We start from the raw sequence: 15,612 nt of genomic DNA on the forward strand, positions 1-15,612 counted from the left end.
CTCTGGTACTAGCACTGCCTCCCACTGAGGAGATATGGGTTGAAAATAAAACGCCAGATGGGAAGGTAAATTAGAAAATATATTTAGGTTGTTAACTCCTTAGTGACAGAAGAGTAAAACTTAAAGAGTTCTGGCAGATTGAGATCAATGACAATATTCTTGCCAATTAAGAATGAGCCTGGGGTAAGCAGGACGTGGGGTGGGACTTGATGAAAGGCTTAGTGGATTGGACTTCCACGCAGACTAGAATGCTTACATCTGTTTACCTGTGATTCTGGAAGCTTGTATTTTAAATATGTATTATGGGTCCTCAAAACAGCTCTAAGGTTTAGTATTCACTAGGAGGACTCACAGGACTCAGCATGTAGTTGTACCCACAGCTAAGACTAATTGCAGTGAAGGATACAAAGCAAAACCAGCAAAGAGAAAAAGGTAATGGGACGGAGTCTATAGGAAATGAATCACAAGCTTCCAAGAGTCCACTCTTTGGAAGCACATGGAGTATGTATAATTTCTCCAGCATGGAATTGTGACAACATACGTGAAGGGTTGTCTACCAGAGAAGCTCATTTGAGCTGGGGAGTCAAGGGATTTCATTGGGGACTGGCACCCTTTGCCCGGGACATAACAAAATTCCAGACTTTCAGAGGGAAAGCAGACATTTAGCATGAATTGCATTTTTTTGTAAACAGTTTAGGCACAGTGAGCTGCTGTTCTTACCAGTTAGGGAATGGTGGTAACCCTCCCCAAATCCAAGTTCCCAGGTGCCAGCCAAGGGTCAACTTTGCAGGATAGCAGTGTTAACTGCACAAAAATAATATATGTGTTAAAAATATAGTATGCTCATTATAGAAAATTTCCCCCAATAACTTAATTATAAGGCAAAATATAGTTGCATTATCCGTTTTTAATGACAGTTGACAGATTCTATGATACCAGTGATTTTGCTTCCTCTGCAGGTTTATTATTATAATGCTCGGACACGTGAATCTGCCTGGAGCAAGCCAGATGGAGTTAAGGTTATTCAGCAGTCAGAACTGACACCTATGCTTGCAGCCCAGGCACAGGTTCAGGCCCAGGCCCAGGCCCAAGCCCAAGCCCAGGCGCAGGCGCAGGCCCAGGCCCAGGCCCAGGCCCAGGCCCAGGCGCAGGCGCAGGCCCAGGCCCAGGCTCAGGCCCAGGCCCAAGCGCAAGCACAGGCCCAGGCGCAAGCACAGGCCCAGGCCCAGGCGCAAGCACAGGCTCAGGCTCAGGCTCAGGCTCAGGCCCAGGCCCAGGCCCAGGCGCAAGTGCAAGCACAAGCAGTAGGAGCTTCCACCCCTACGACCAGTAGCCCAGCACCTGCAGTATCCACTTCAACATCATCATCCACCCCATCCTCTACCACTTCTACCACGACAACTGCCTCTTCGGTTTCGCAGACAGTATCAAGTGAGTACCAGTCAGCATGTGTTTTTATTTAGCAGCTAGGGAAATGGACAACTAGGGACTGCATTCCAAAATGATACTAGCGTTTATATATTATCCTTGATGTTATTTAAAAAATATTTTTGACATAAGACTTTTGGTTAAAGAAGAACAGAAATGTACATTAGTAGAAGAAATTTTTTGCCCAGTTGCAATTCATGAAGCTAAACCGGGGAAGTACAGTTAGCTATTCAACTTGGCTAACAGTAATGCTGGGTGCTGTGAGCTTTGCAAAATAAGTGGAAGTCTTGTTCCCTATCTTATAGAACTTCAGTTTTTCTAATTGAGAAGGCCAGCATAATGCATGTAAAATAGTGTGCAAAATTTACAGCGAAAATAGAAGGTGTAACAATTTGAGAAAACGGAGAGACAGGTTGGTGGATTGCATGGGTATTAAGGTTGATCATGAAGGATTTGTGGTAGAATTTGAGTAAGTTCAAAAGTAAGGAGAAATCTCTTAAGTAGAGAGGAACAGCATAAAGTTCAGGAAATGAGTATAAGTGTAGTTTGGGGGATTGTTAAGGTACTCTTTTGAGGTGGGACGGTTTATATTGGTTAGTAAATTGAATAAGAGTGACATCAGATTATGAGTTTTAAGAACCAGGCAAGTGGGTGAGTCAGGCAGGTAATAGGGAGCCTGTAGAAATGAGGTGTTCTGGGAGATTTTTCTGATGGTCATTTTTTGGGTAGCATTGAAATTGGAAACTTACTAGGAACTTTTCAGTACTCATTTAGAGGTGAATAGACCCTATAACGGGACATAGGCAGATGAAATGAGGAGTTGGAAAAGAAGTGGTCAAAAGGGTAAGAGAATTTTCAGGTATAAAAGTTACAGAGGCCCAAAGGTTAGATCTTTTCTAAAATATGAGAGGTGCTTAATAGCAGTTTTTAGGGATGAAGAAAGAATAATATATTAGTATGCTTAAAAGATTGCCATTAATATTTATACCACTACTTTTTATTTGTTGCTACTTATTCTACAAGCTGAGATTGAGCCTCAAAATATTTAAATAATGATTTTATTGTTTTGATTATAGATTTCATGTACTGTTATGAAAATACATGTCTCCACAAGGTTATTACAATTTTGGATTATTTTGCTACATGGATAATAGAGATGAAAATAAGAAAATAAAAAATGTCCCCTTCCCCAGTATTTTAGGGACTTGGGAATTATTAGTATATAGTACATTGTAAGGAATATGTATATGAGAGAAATTTAATAATAGATTTAAATTGGACTTTATTTTATTGATACAAGAAATAACCTATAAGAATAAGGTACGTGTAATGTGGAGGCAGTTTTTTAAAGGCCCTACTTGATAATTTTTAGACGAAAATATACTTAATAGGAAGATAAATTCTGATATGGAAGTATAACAGTGAATTCTTATATGGAAGTTAACAGGTAGCTGTTTGAGGGTCTTTGCCCTTCTGTTGGCTAGTGCTTCTAAAACCTATGTGGCATTGCAGAAAACTGCCAGCTTTTATGGTGGTAATGGGCAAGGGGGATTAATAAAAGCAGTGTGGTTCTCTGTGGAGGCTCTGCTGTTTGGTTTTTGCCTTAGGAAGGAGAACTACTTTGTTCTAAGGAAAATGGGTAGCCAAATACTTTATCCTACGTACATTCCATTTCTATATCAGGGTGGTCTTCAGGCCCATAGCTATCTTGTGATTATCAACTATTCTTGTCAGAACACTCCAATTTGTCATTTTTTGCACTCCCCTTCAGTTATTGGGAGGCCTTTATTCTAAGGACAGAATAGCAAAATCATGTTCTTTTTACTGCCTTTAAACATCAATTTTGATGTCTTTCTGAGTATTCCTGATGTCTTTTTATTTTACTTGATTCATTGTGATGAAGTATTGTCATGCTACAGTATTAAAATTTCTCCATCTGTTGTTGCAGTCACTTATCTTTTCTTGTTGAGATCTGAGGCTGGATTAATAATATATTTTGAGACCCAGTGTTTCAGTTATTTTAGCAGATAGAATTAGTAGGAATTTATCTACTATAAAGTCCTAGCTGCCATTTTCCCAGTTTCCATTTAATTCTTTTATTGCCTTTATCCTTTTTCTCTCATGACTTATTTCCACTAATCAAATCAGAAAATCCTGTATCAGCAAGAGAAATGGGTTGAATTGAATACTTTTTGCCTTCTCCCTTGGTGTTCCTTTCCACTTGGAATTTGATGCCTTTATAACATTTTATTTTCTGACTACAGCAATTTGTACAAAACTTTGGTAATTATATCTACATACTATTACCATTATATTTAAAAAAAATGTAATTCTGTGAACTGCAGTATAGACCTGGGCAAATGGAAATAAAAATTAAGGTACTTATAATTTGAACTCCAGTTGAGTATAAACTCATTTTATCCTCTGCAAGATTGTGAAAAATGCTAATAAATCCTACTTCTCAGGGAAGTTGGGAAGAATAACTAAATATATTTTCAGCCATTACAATAGATTACAAATGCTAAATGGTATGTGTATGGGACTGGGCAAATGTTGCATGTAATTTGTATTTTTCACAATGTTATAAAATTATATTAATATGATACTGTACCCTAAGGCTAGGTCTATGCTAGACCAACAATTCATTCCTGGGCCCCTGAAGATACTTGTTTGGCCCTGCTGTCTATTTAGCCAAGGTGAGTCCCTTATTAACAAGTATGAAATTGCTCACATCTTCCCAGCCTAAGTGAGTTTTTTCATTATTAGGCGCTGAAAAAAAGTTACTGACCAATTTTGTTGTCAGTTGGAGTACCGGGTGGTTTGTGTTAAACAGTGTGCTTTCCCTTAGAATAAAATATTAGGAAAGCACTGCTTTATTTTATTTAATTTGATAAATTTATTCTTAGTTCAATATAGGTAGAGTTTGACATTTTTCTTTATAACAAGAGAAAGATGAAGTATTTTTTACCAGTGAATCACCACAATGAATTTTTGTTTTGAAATTATATGGGTTATGAATAAATAACAAAAATGTTTTGTAATATTTGAGAACTGAAACTTGAAGAAATATGAATTTTATATTTAGGTCACAGTTTGATTTTGAATGTAATTACTAGGGATAAAATGTTTTAATTTTGATATTTAAAAATAACATATTAGCCAAACCAAATTATCCTGAATTTCTCATTCTCCTGGTCTCTTATACTGGAAACCTGAGTTTTTTGTTTTTTATTTTCTTTTGAAATAATTATAGAGAAACCAAAGTTGTTTTTTATTCTATTTGTTTCTATCCAGTCAGTCATTAGTTATTGCATTTCTTTTTCTATCTGTTCTTTTTTGCTTGGACAAAATTCCAGATATGTTGAAATTGGTTTTCCCACCTATGTTATTTCTTTTCTTTTTCTTATGCATCTGCCAGTTAATGCATCAAATGAACATAGATTATTCTTCAAAACAGAAACCTTAAATCAGCCTCCCCACACCCTTTTTAATATTCACGAAATCATACTAGTAATTACAGGTGAATACATTCTTGTTAAAAATTCAAAGTCTAAAAGAAGCATATGTAAAAAGTGAAAGGCATACATACACAGATATAATGAGTTAATATATTTTGGTGTGCGTTCTTATAGATCATTTTTCTACTTTTATATAAATTCTTTCCTTCCCCTACCTAGTAAAGTACATACTTTTGTTCAAGGCCTACTTTGTGCCTCTGGCCTACTTTTCCAGCCATAACTCACTAGTTCTGATGGTATGCCTAGTGTTTTACTGGTTGACTGCTTGCTGTCTGTTTTATAAATAGTTCCTGGTTGTTTCCTATTCTTTGCTTTTATTTATTCCCACTACTTATTTTCTCTTTACACTTTGTCATTTTCCTTGTTGAAATCCTAATCTATCAATGCCTTCCATCACAGCATAACATTTTCTGTACCTCTCTGTTAAAAATGGTCTTTGGGTCTTGATTTACATGCCTATACATTTATTCCATTTCTCTTTGTATTTTAGTTACTTTTTATATTTCTTTTAACTATTTTCAAGCTTCTTGAAGACAGAGACCTTGTTACAAATTTCTTGCAGTGCATGGAATGGGCCCTTAAATACTGACTGAATGAGTGAATGATGAATGAATAGAGTAAAATGGTTTATGAAGGAGTGATACATGTTTTTGTTTTATCTTTTATCAGCACCCACAACACAAGATCAGACCCCAAGTTCTGCTGTTTCAGTTGCTACGCCTACAGTTAGTGTTTCAACTCCTGCTCCTACAGCCACACCTGTGCAAAACGTTCCCCAGCCGCACCCCCAGACGTTACCTCCTGCTGTCCCTCATTCAGTACCTCAACCAGCAGCAGCAATACCTGCTTTTCCACCAGTAATGGTACCTCCGTTTCGTGTTCCCCTTCCTGGCATGCCAATTCCACTTCCAGGTAAACTAATAGATTATAATAATATTTCCAGCTATGTTTTCATACTGTCAATTAGTTTGTTCTCATGTGTCTGTTGCATTTGAAATTTGCCTTGAATCTCACCTGTTTGAAACGTTTTTGAACGATTCATGGCTAACTGCAATATTTTTTCTTCAGTTTTGATAAATGTCCTTTTTGTTGTTGTTTACATGTCTTAAAATCAGAGCCACATTTAAAGCTACACTCCATTTTGAATAATGGCCTCAATGAATTAAAAACAGTTATCTTGTGTAAATATGTTCTAAGTGCAGTATTTTTAAGGGATTGAATCTATGAAGTTGAGAGATCATAAGTCATTGATAGGTAACACAAGTTCAGTGATTTATTATATATTGTGCATGATTCTGAGCACTTTACATGTAATTAATTTAATTTTCACAACCATCTTTGAGGTAGGTACACAGAACTCATAAGTGATGGTGTTGGATTTGAGCCTGGGCATTTCAGATCAAAGTACCATGCTCTTAATAACTGTGCTGTATTGGAATGAAAATGTGAGTCACTTAACTGTAAAAAATTTATCTAAAATAGAAATCAGAAGTTTCCCTTGTAACAATTGTGAAGTGCAAAATGCACCATTTAAACATTTAGATAATTATGGTGAATTCATGGTTCTGTGTTGTGTTTTTTTGTCTTAGGGGAAATCGTTACATCTAGAAAAGGAATGAAAAGATTGTGGAGTATAATTCTTCTTGTATGAATTAAAGCAGTGATAATATTGGGCATCCTAATTTGAATGCATTTAATCCTTAATCCGAGGTCTATTTTAATATTATAGTTGAAAACGATATGCCGTAGGTCAAGTTCACAGGGCTAATTTGTAGCAAAGATGAATAGAACCTAGGGTTCTTGTATCCCAATTTTTCATTTTTCCCACTATCTATTACCACTTTGTTGTACTAGCTTCTGTGTAAGAATAGGATTGTGATACAGCTGTTTCTTAGACTTACACACATTTTAATTATCATTCTCTGGTCTTTTTCCTGTGACTATTTTGAAAAGAGCACTTTCAGATATTGCATTTTGCAAGAAAGAAACCAAAAACTTTCAAAAATTGGTGATGTGTGTTGTTTTTTGGGGGGTACTTTTTACACGTTGACAGTGTTAGATAATTAAATGCCCAGTACAATGTTTGAAAAACCAAAAATGTTTTCTCTAATAGGGATTACTCACTTTCTAAATTAAATTTAAAAGTAGTTGGATTACTTTCCTCTTTGGACATACTTTTTGTAGAACACTAACTGATAGAGAATAGCTTGATATTCTTGATAACATCGTGCAATCTTGGTCTTCTTTAGGGTCAAGGACAGTATTAAAACCAGATCTTGGATTCTGAATGATGTCTAAGAGCTGGGGTTATTGATTCTGTAGAGAGAAGATTGAGAGGTTGCATAATAACATTATTTGAAAGGCTATCATCTATGAGAGGACTTTTCATTTTGTTTTAGAGGTTTTAAATAGGACTAGTGGGTGAAAGGTACAGAATAGCAAAATTCATTTCTATAGAAAGTGGAATTTTTGTCACAATAAAATTCTTCCAGTTACAGTTCCATTTTGATGTCATGGTCTTTCTCTGACCCTACCCATCAAATGTTAGAACAGATGGTGGTGACCATTTGACCAAATGTGGTACCTGTGAAGTTTGTAAGTAAAAGGCATTTAATAAATGGCAGACACTAATGACATTTTGTAGGTCAATTGGAAGAGAATTTGAGTTACTCTGTAAAATTTTGCTCAAGATAACAAGATTCTTTGGAGAGGGAGCTAGTGTTCTATAGAAAGTATTATTCATATTTATTTATATAACAAGGCATCTTTTATATCAGTGTTCATTCATTTTCTCATTTTTCCTTTAATTTGTTCCTCCAAGGTACTTTACTAGCAAAGAAAAAGACTTACCTGGCTGGTGTTTCTCAGTGGTTGAGTGTCGATCTGTGAATCGGGTCACAATTTGATTTCTAGTCAGGGCACATGCCTGGGTAGCAGGCTCAATCCCTAGTAGGGGGTATGCAGGATGCTGCCACATTTCTGTCTCTTTTCCTCTCCCTTCCTCTCTGAAATCAATAAAAACATATTTAAAAGAAAAGACTTGCTTTTCTCTTTTCCAGATCTTTGGTTTTATGTACAATGACATCTATCTCATTGTATATAATAGGAATTATATTAATTTGGCATTAAGGTGAAAAGGGGGGATTTGGATGTAATTTATCTTGGAGCTTTAAATGCTGCTGAAATAGCAATGTGTAATTCTAATGGGGATGATTATAAAGAAGGGATAGGCAAACAAGATGAAGAAAAAGAGGCGAAGAATTAGGGAAGATATTGGCATAAGAGGTGGAAATGGGCATAGTAAATTGGATTAGGATTTTTATCTCTAAGACTAAAATCTTATTTGGAATTTTAAGAAACTTATTGTCAGTGACAGAATTATCCAAAATGCTAAGTGGAATTTTTAATTTCCTAATACAACATAACTTGAGGGTAGAGGTTTATCTAAGTTGAACAGATGCTCCCTTTATTTTGTTTTATTTTACTTTTTATGGATTAAAAAAATTGAGAGCCAGTGATAGAGGGAAACATCAATTTGTCGTTCCACCCATCCACATATGTTCATTGGTTGGTTCTTGTATGTACCCTGACTGGGGATTGAACCCACAACCTTGCTGTATTGGGACGATGCTCTACTGAGCCACCCAGCCAATGCTTCCTTTTAAAAGAAGGTTAAAAATTTAGATGTGGGGTTATTTTGTGTTTTCATGATATGCATGCAATAATCACCCAAAGAGAAAACCTTCTTTTTTAGCATGAGAAGAAACGTGTGACCTTTCAGTGTAGTTTATATGTTGATAGTCAAATACATGCGTGTTATGTTGCCCCAATTGATATTTATTTAACAATGACATTTATGCCTGAATACAAATACAGAGATTTTATTTTCTTCTGTTTAAGTCATATAGTTAAAATTACTTTGGGGGGGGGGGGTTGGTTTTGGAGAACAGTCTTTGAGGATAAGTTTATATACACAGTAGGCAAAAGTAGGTTTATAGTTATGAGAATGCAAAAGTTATTTTCTTGTGTGAGAGCCCCAGATCTGAATACACTCTATTTATTAATTATTGTATTACTTATTTGTATTACAACTGTAAATCTACTTTTGCCCCCCCACCCTGTATTTTGGGATTTGAATTTCTAGTGCTGACTTAATAGGTTCAGTGGTCCTGCAGATGGCAGCATTTATACTGATTTAAACTTAATACATGTAACTTTTTTTACCAAATGAATTTTTCATTGCTTTCTTTAAGCAGAAAATAAAACTATACATATAACTTTACTCAGCATGCTTTTATGATCATTGCTTTTTTTGTAGTCGCAGAGTTAATAGAAAGTTTAGCTTTAATGTCCTTTATTTAAAATAGTTAAAAAGAAAAAAAGGCACTTTTTAAAAAGCTAGCAGTATTTTTGTGTGTGTGTGCGTGAACATAGGTACATTATATACAAATCCAGGGGTTTAATTTTTGTCTCTGAATGAGGAGAAATTTCTTTTCCAGTACTTTAGTGGGGAAAGAAAGTAGTTCGTTATTTTAAATGTTATTGGTACCAAACTAGGTTTAGTTTTTTTAGGCAAAACAAATTGAAAATAAAATTAAATTCCCTTTTACTTTATCCTTTAGCTTTTTCCTTTAAAAATATTTTTAATTCATTCTTAATTTTCAATGTGCTCAATTAGCCTTAGTTTTTCAGCTTTTCTTTTCATTCCCTTTTTGTATCATCATCATAATGCATCATGGGTCTTTATTCTTCTAAGAACTGTACATAATTTCCATTCTTTAATACAAGTGCTACGTCTTTAGCTGGCTTAAATGATGAGGTTTCTGAAGCAAAACAGCCCATGGAGTTATTAATGAGATTAAAGGGCTGTGTTTTCCTTAACCTGTTAGCCTGCCTTCACAGTGTTCCAAGCCCTTGGCATTGACTAGGGCAGGCACGGAACATGGATATTCTGTCATTAGTTGAAAGCTATCCTACTCTTCATCTTTGCCCTTTTATTTATAGTGGAATATTTGAATTCATCTCATACCCTTTTTTCTTTCTTTCCCTCCCATCCTTTTTGTCCTATCTTATCTTTTTCTATTCTGCATGGTTATGCTCCAGGCCTCAGCTTCTGCTTTAGTTCCCACATAGAAGCAGCAGAGAAAGTGTCTTGTCAGTGTCATGCTGCATCTGCCTTTCACTGGTATCTAAGCAACAGCAGCATGGGTTTGATGTCCTGTGAGAAAAGGTCCCAGTGAGAACCTGTTATGTATTGTAACGAAGGGGCTTTCCTTTGTTGAATTTAAACTCTCTAGACTCCTTCACATATTATCACAGCTGGTTGATAAAAAGGTAATTGATGCTATAATTTAGAATTATCATTGGATTTGGCGCCACTTCCCACAAAATGTCAAACAAAAAGAAATTTTATCCCATTCTTGGAAATAGCATTCTAAATTGTAGTGGTAAATTATTTTCCTGAATCCCAGTGGTAGCCGACATACAATGGCAGCTTTCCAACATATGCTTGCTTATCCATTTTACAGGTGTAGCAATGATGCAAATAGTCAGCTGCCCGTATGTAAAGACAGTCGCTACCACCAAGACCGGTAATTTTTAAAACCATCTTAGTTTGTTTTGTCTGTAAGTTGGCATGGTAGTGAATGTTGTTGTTTATCCTTTTATTTATTTATTTTTGCCCAAATGAGTGGATTTTTTTATATTTTTCTTTTTAATGAGCAGTATAAATGCAGTTGTCATATTTGGCCAACACTTGATTTTCCCAATTGCCTGTAGTATTAGCTTCTTTGGTTCACAAAAGCAAATAAGGTCAGATCACTTAATTTGTATAATAAGTGTAAACAACTTCATTCTCATATTCATAACATTTAATTTTGTTTTTTGATGTGTGTTTTTAAGTTAAATATAAAAAAATCATTTCCATGTGTAAAGTGATGTGATTATGCTTGCATGCTAGTGAGTATTTGTGTGTACGTGTGTGTATGTGTGTGTGTGTGTGTGAATATTTGTGTGTATTGTACAAATTTACATTTTAAAGTTATTGAAGATAACTACCCAAAACCTAAATTCTAGTATAGGACTTGAGGATTTTTGTATTTTAATTCACATATTCTTAATTATATTATTTATGTAATGTCAACTTTTTTAGCTATCTTGTAAATATACAAATTCTGGCTTACCTTTTAAAAAATAGAAACTTTTTATTTTTAAGGAAAAGTCTAAACTGACTGACAGTTTATAGGGATATTTGACTTAACCACTTAATATTTAAAGTAGATTTGATAATAAACTCAGTAATTTATTTTAAGCTGAGGATTTTATTCATACCCTTTTAGATACCTTCGAATTAGAAAATAATTTTGTCTCAGGACATATACTCAGTAAATATGTTCATTGCCTTTATTTTATTACAATTTGAGAAGTCCTTATAAAATATATTTCTGTTAATAAGTAGAGAATGTACCATGATTTTTATAATTATGTTGAGAGTTCATCATAGGTGTGACTCAAATTTCTGACTATTCTTAAGGTACTTCTTGGGTTGAATATATGCATCTAATTGAATTTAGCCATTAGAAATAAACCAGGGAAGTCGATTTGAGTAATTAAGTCACATTTTATGTGAATTTTTTTTATTCCAACTGGCTTATTCTTTTATTAATATTTAATAGAAAGATTTAGCTCATATTTTAAAGTTTTATTTTGAATTGCAATTTGATACTTGGGTCTAACTTTTTATTCTTTTTCTTTTAGGTGTGTTGCCAGGAATGGCTCCTCCTATTGTACCCATGATACATCCCCAGGTTGCTATTGCAGCTTCACCTGCTACCTTAGCTGGAGCAACAGCTGTTTCTGAGTGGACTGAATATAAAACAGCAGATGGGAAGACATATTATTATAATAATAGAACATTAGAATCAACCTGGGAAAAACCCCAAGAACTGAAAGAAAAAGGTATAGTTTAATGACTTGGTGAGACATAATATAAACTATGATATTATAAATAGAAGGCTATTTGAAATTCTGAGTTAATTCCTTTCTGACACATTTGAGGGATTTTTCTAATTGCATAGTTGGATTATTTATTCTTACTGAATAAACATCTATTTTACTTAAAAAAGTTCACCTACATATTTGTCCCATCATTTTTCCATAAATTAAATTATACCTATATACAAATACATATTTTTACTATTATCAGGAATTGTATAATTTTGTTGTATAATTATTGATATCATTATTAAGATTGATAGTACTGATCAGGAAGGAATGTTTGTATTGTATGTATTCTGAAATATGGTAAAAAATTTAGGCCCTTGAAGACTTGAATGAAGAAAACTCAAAATTTTCTATACCGCAAGTTTGTTTCTGTTCCTAAGTATCTTAATATTTTGTCCCTTTTAGCAAAATGAATGCTACAAATGATGTATGAATGAACTGAAAGACTTTATATCCCTTTGAAATCAGTACTTCTTTTTAGTGACAGTTTCCTGATTGGCATAGCAAGGTATTTGAAGTTGAGCATTATAATAGATTCAAATTAATGATATTATAAGGAAGAACATTTTATCTTTATGGTTAGTAACTTCTAGTTATGGAATATCTTAACTGCTTCGTCTCTGAAAGCTTTTGGAAAATTACATCAAAACCATGGCGTGACATTATCTTAACTTTTTAAATAGAAAAATTAGAAGAGAAGATTAAAGAGCCAATTAAAGAACCTTCTGAAGAACCTTTGCCAATGGAAACAGAGGAGGAGGATCCTAAAGAAGAGCCAATAAAAGAGATAAAAGAGGTAAAGGGCCACAACCTGTTAGCATGGCAGCTGACATTGATTGTTGGGTACAAGTTACTTGTAACTGAAGAATCATTTGAAATAGTTTTAGGTAATTGTTATACATTTGATTTAAGAAATTTTAGTGTTCTTTGAAGTTTCTCATTCAGTTTTTCCTTTGAAAGTTTCATTAAACTACTTATAGTAAATCAAGGCCTGTAGAAAGAAAGGGCCTTAGACCAGAGCTTGAACCTGATATCCAACCTTCTGACTTACAGACTGGCATGTGTTAAAGTCCTTCTGACTTACAGACTGGTATGTGTTAAAGTTATAAGTACAAATTCATATTTGAAGAATGTTTGTTATATTTCATCTGTCCAGGCATGGAATGGTCTCCATACAGTATTAAAAGAGCTCTGGTTTTTAGAAACTTTCTTTATTTGGTGAGGGAACAATGGTAGTCATGTTTTATTAGTAAGGAAGTTAGCAAAAAAAGGAAATGACCTTAAATCAAGAGGTCTCCTTTCATTTTGTATGCTGTATTCCCCATTACTGCTTCTAGCAGATGGTTAGTTAATCTGTGAGATAGGACCATCTGCTGTTGCCAGTGTCTGCTCTACTGGAATTTGCCTGTGTCTAAAGGGCCAGGATTTAGGACATTATTAAACATTTCTACTTAGTCTCCCCTTCCTGTGCTAGTAGCAAACCTCCTGTTGGTTACACTTTGAGGTATTTGCAGATACTTGTATTTTTGGAACATTCTAGTAAACTTTTATGGTATTAATAAAGTGGGAGTAATATCATTTCCCATAGGAGCCCAAAGAAGAGGAGATGACCGAAGAAGAAAAGGCTGCCCAGAAGGCAAAGCCAGTAGCTACTACCCCTATCCCTGGTACTCCATGGTATGTACTTGGTTTAATTAGAAAGTATTTATTTATTATAATAGATTTTTATTGATTTCAGAGAGGAAGGAAGAGGGAGGAGAGAGAGAAACATCTTAGTGATGAGAGAGAATCATTGATCAGCTGCCTCCTGCACGCCTCACACTGGGAATCAAGCCTGCAACCCCGGGCTTTTGCCCTGACCAGGAATCAAACCATGACTTCCTGGTTCATAGGTTAGCACTCAACCACTGAGCCACGCCAGCAGGGCTATTTATTTGCCATACTTTTTTGTTACATGGTTTAGCCTATAGAAAGAAAAAGTATATGTCAAATATGTATTTTTATCTACTGAATGTTTTGGGTTTTGTTTGTTGTAAAACTCAGTTGCTGTGGTATCTTCCTCCCTTCGTGGTGCTTTCTGTTAATGTTTATTTTTCTTAATTATAGACTTGAACCACACTGTGAGATTCTGAATCTACTGTTTAGTGTTTAAAATTGTTTAAATTTGCTTTTGTATATATACCTACATTTGATTATGTTTCTAGAACTATGTAAAATTGTGTCTTTGTATTTAATTGTTGAATAATCTACTTTTTCTTTCGTTTGGTCTGGTTTTCCCGTTTCTTTTTATATTTTTTTTAATCCTCACCCAAGGACTTTTTTTCTATCTATCTATCTATCTATCTATCTATCTATCTATCTATCTATTTGGTAGAGGGGAGACAGAGAAAGATCCAATGTAAAATGTAAGAGAGACACATTGATTGATTGCCTCCCACATGCCCCCAATTAGGGCTGGGAGCCTGCAACTGAGGTACATGCCTTTGACTGGAATTGAACCTGGGTCCCTTCAGTCTGCAGGCCGAAGCTCTATCCACTGACCCAAACCAGCTAGAGCTGGTTCTCCCTTTTATTTATCTCCCACATCAGTGCTTTCTTTCCTGTTCCTGCTGCAACTTAATCCATATACAGTATAGTCCTCACAGAGTCCTACAGTTTGGATTTTGTATTTGCATCTATATGCTGTTAGAGTTCTCCATTTCTGAATTTTCTACAAACTAGCAAGCAGATACAGAGATGTGATCAGATTCAGGTTTGATCCTTTTGTAAGACTAGTTCGTAAGTGATGATATGCCTTTTCCTCAGGGTGCATCTAGGTGTTTCTTTGTGTGATGTTACCAGTCATTCCTGATTATTTGTTGCCTAGATCAGTGGTTTTCAATGAGGAGTAACTTTGCCACTCCCTCCTCCCCATCCCCTCATCAGTGGATGTTTGGTAGAGGCCAGGGACACTTCTTAAACATTCTGCCATGCACAGGACAGCTCCCTTCAAGAAGGATTATTTGGCTCAAAATGCCAGTAGTGCTGAATTGAAAACCTGACCTAGAGCCATTAGATCAATAAGTGGTGGTAATGTGTTTCTATCATTCTTTTTCCAGGTATTAACTGGAATACTTAAGAGATGCTTCCCCTTAACAAATGGCATAGGAAAGAAAGGATAGACCAGTTTCAGAATAATGAGTTGATATGAGTATTACAAATTCATAGATTTAAATATATTTTATGTTTCTGTCTATTGCAATTATTATCCTTGTTGATGTACAGTTTCATCTTTGGTTAGGTGAAGCTTCTTAAGATGGACTCTTGAGGTTTTTTTGTTTAGTTTTGTTATAACCCTATCTTTGATACCTTCCTTGCTTTCTGCTTTTACAAGATGTTCCCAGCTTATCTCATGTATTTCCTGTCTCAGATCTAGATTTAGCCATTTCTCCAAGGAACACTGGTTTCTTTTTGTGAGAAGTGGCATTAATAGGCTTCATTGTGGGATTTAGAGATGTTACTTTACTGAATTAGTCATTATTTTGTGACCTCTTTGGTAGACACAGATGGAAGATACATATATTTATTTATTTATTTATTTTATTGAGTTTTTACAGAGAGTAAGGGAGAGGGTAAGAGAGTTAGAAAGATCAATGACAGAGAAACATCGCTTCAGCTGCCTCCA

The 15,612-nt window shown here is 35.0% G+C and overlaps 1 protein-coding gene across 1 annotated transcript in view; it reads left to right on the top strand.

Annotated features, from left to right (window-relative positions):
• Positions 1–15,612, top strand: part of TCERG1 (transcription elongation regulator 1) — a 59,968-nt gene that overhangs the window by 13,122 nt on the left and 31,234 nt on the right. Inside the window, 7 exon segments of the mRNA XM_006777010.2 lie at positions 1–65; positions 960–1,431; positions 5,616–5,858; positions 10,475–10,537; positions 11,703–11,903; positions 12,632–12,744; positions 13,537–13,625. The exon segment at positions 1–65 is cut by the window's left edge and continues 1 nt beyond it. Coding sequence (XP_006777073.1) covers positions 1–65; positions 960–1,431; positions 5,616–5,858; positions 10,475–10,537; positions 11,703–11,903; positions 12,632–12,744; positions 13,537–13,625 — 1,246 coding nt within the window.

The sequence above is a fragment of the Myotis davidii genome, unplaced genomic scaffold (genome assembly GCF_000327345.1).
Source record: "Myotis davidii unplaced genomic scaffold, ASM32734v1 scaffold89, whole genome shotgun sequence".
NCBI classification, from domain to species: domain Eukaryota; kingdom Metazoa; phylum Chordata; class Mammalia; order Chiroptera; family Vespertilionidae; genus Myotis; species Myotis davidii.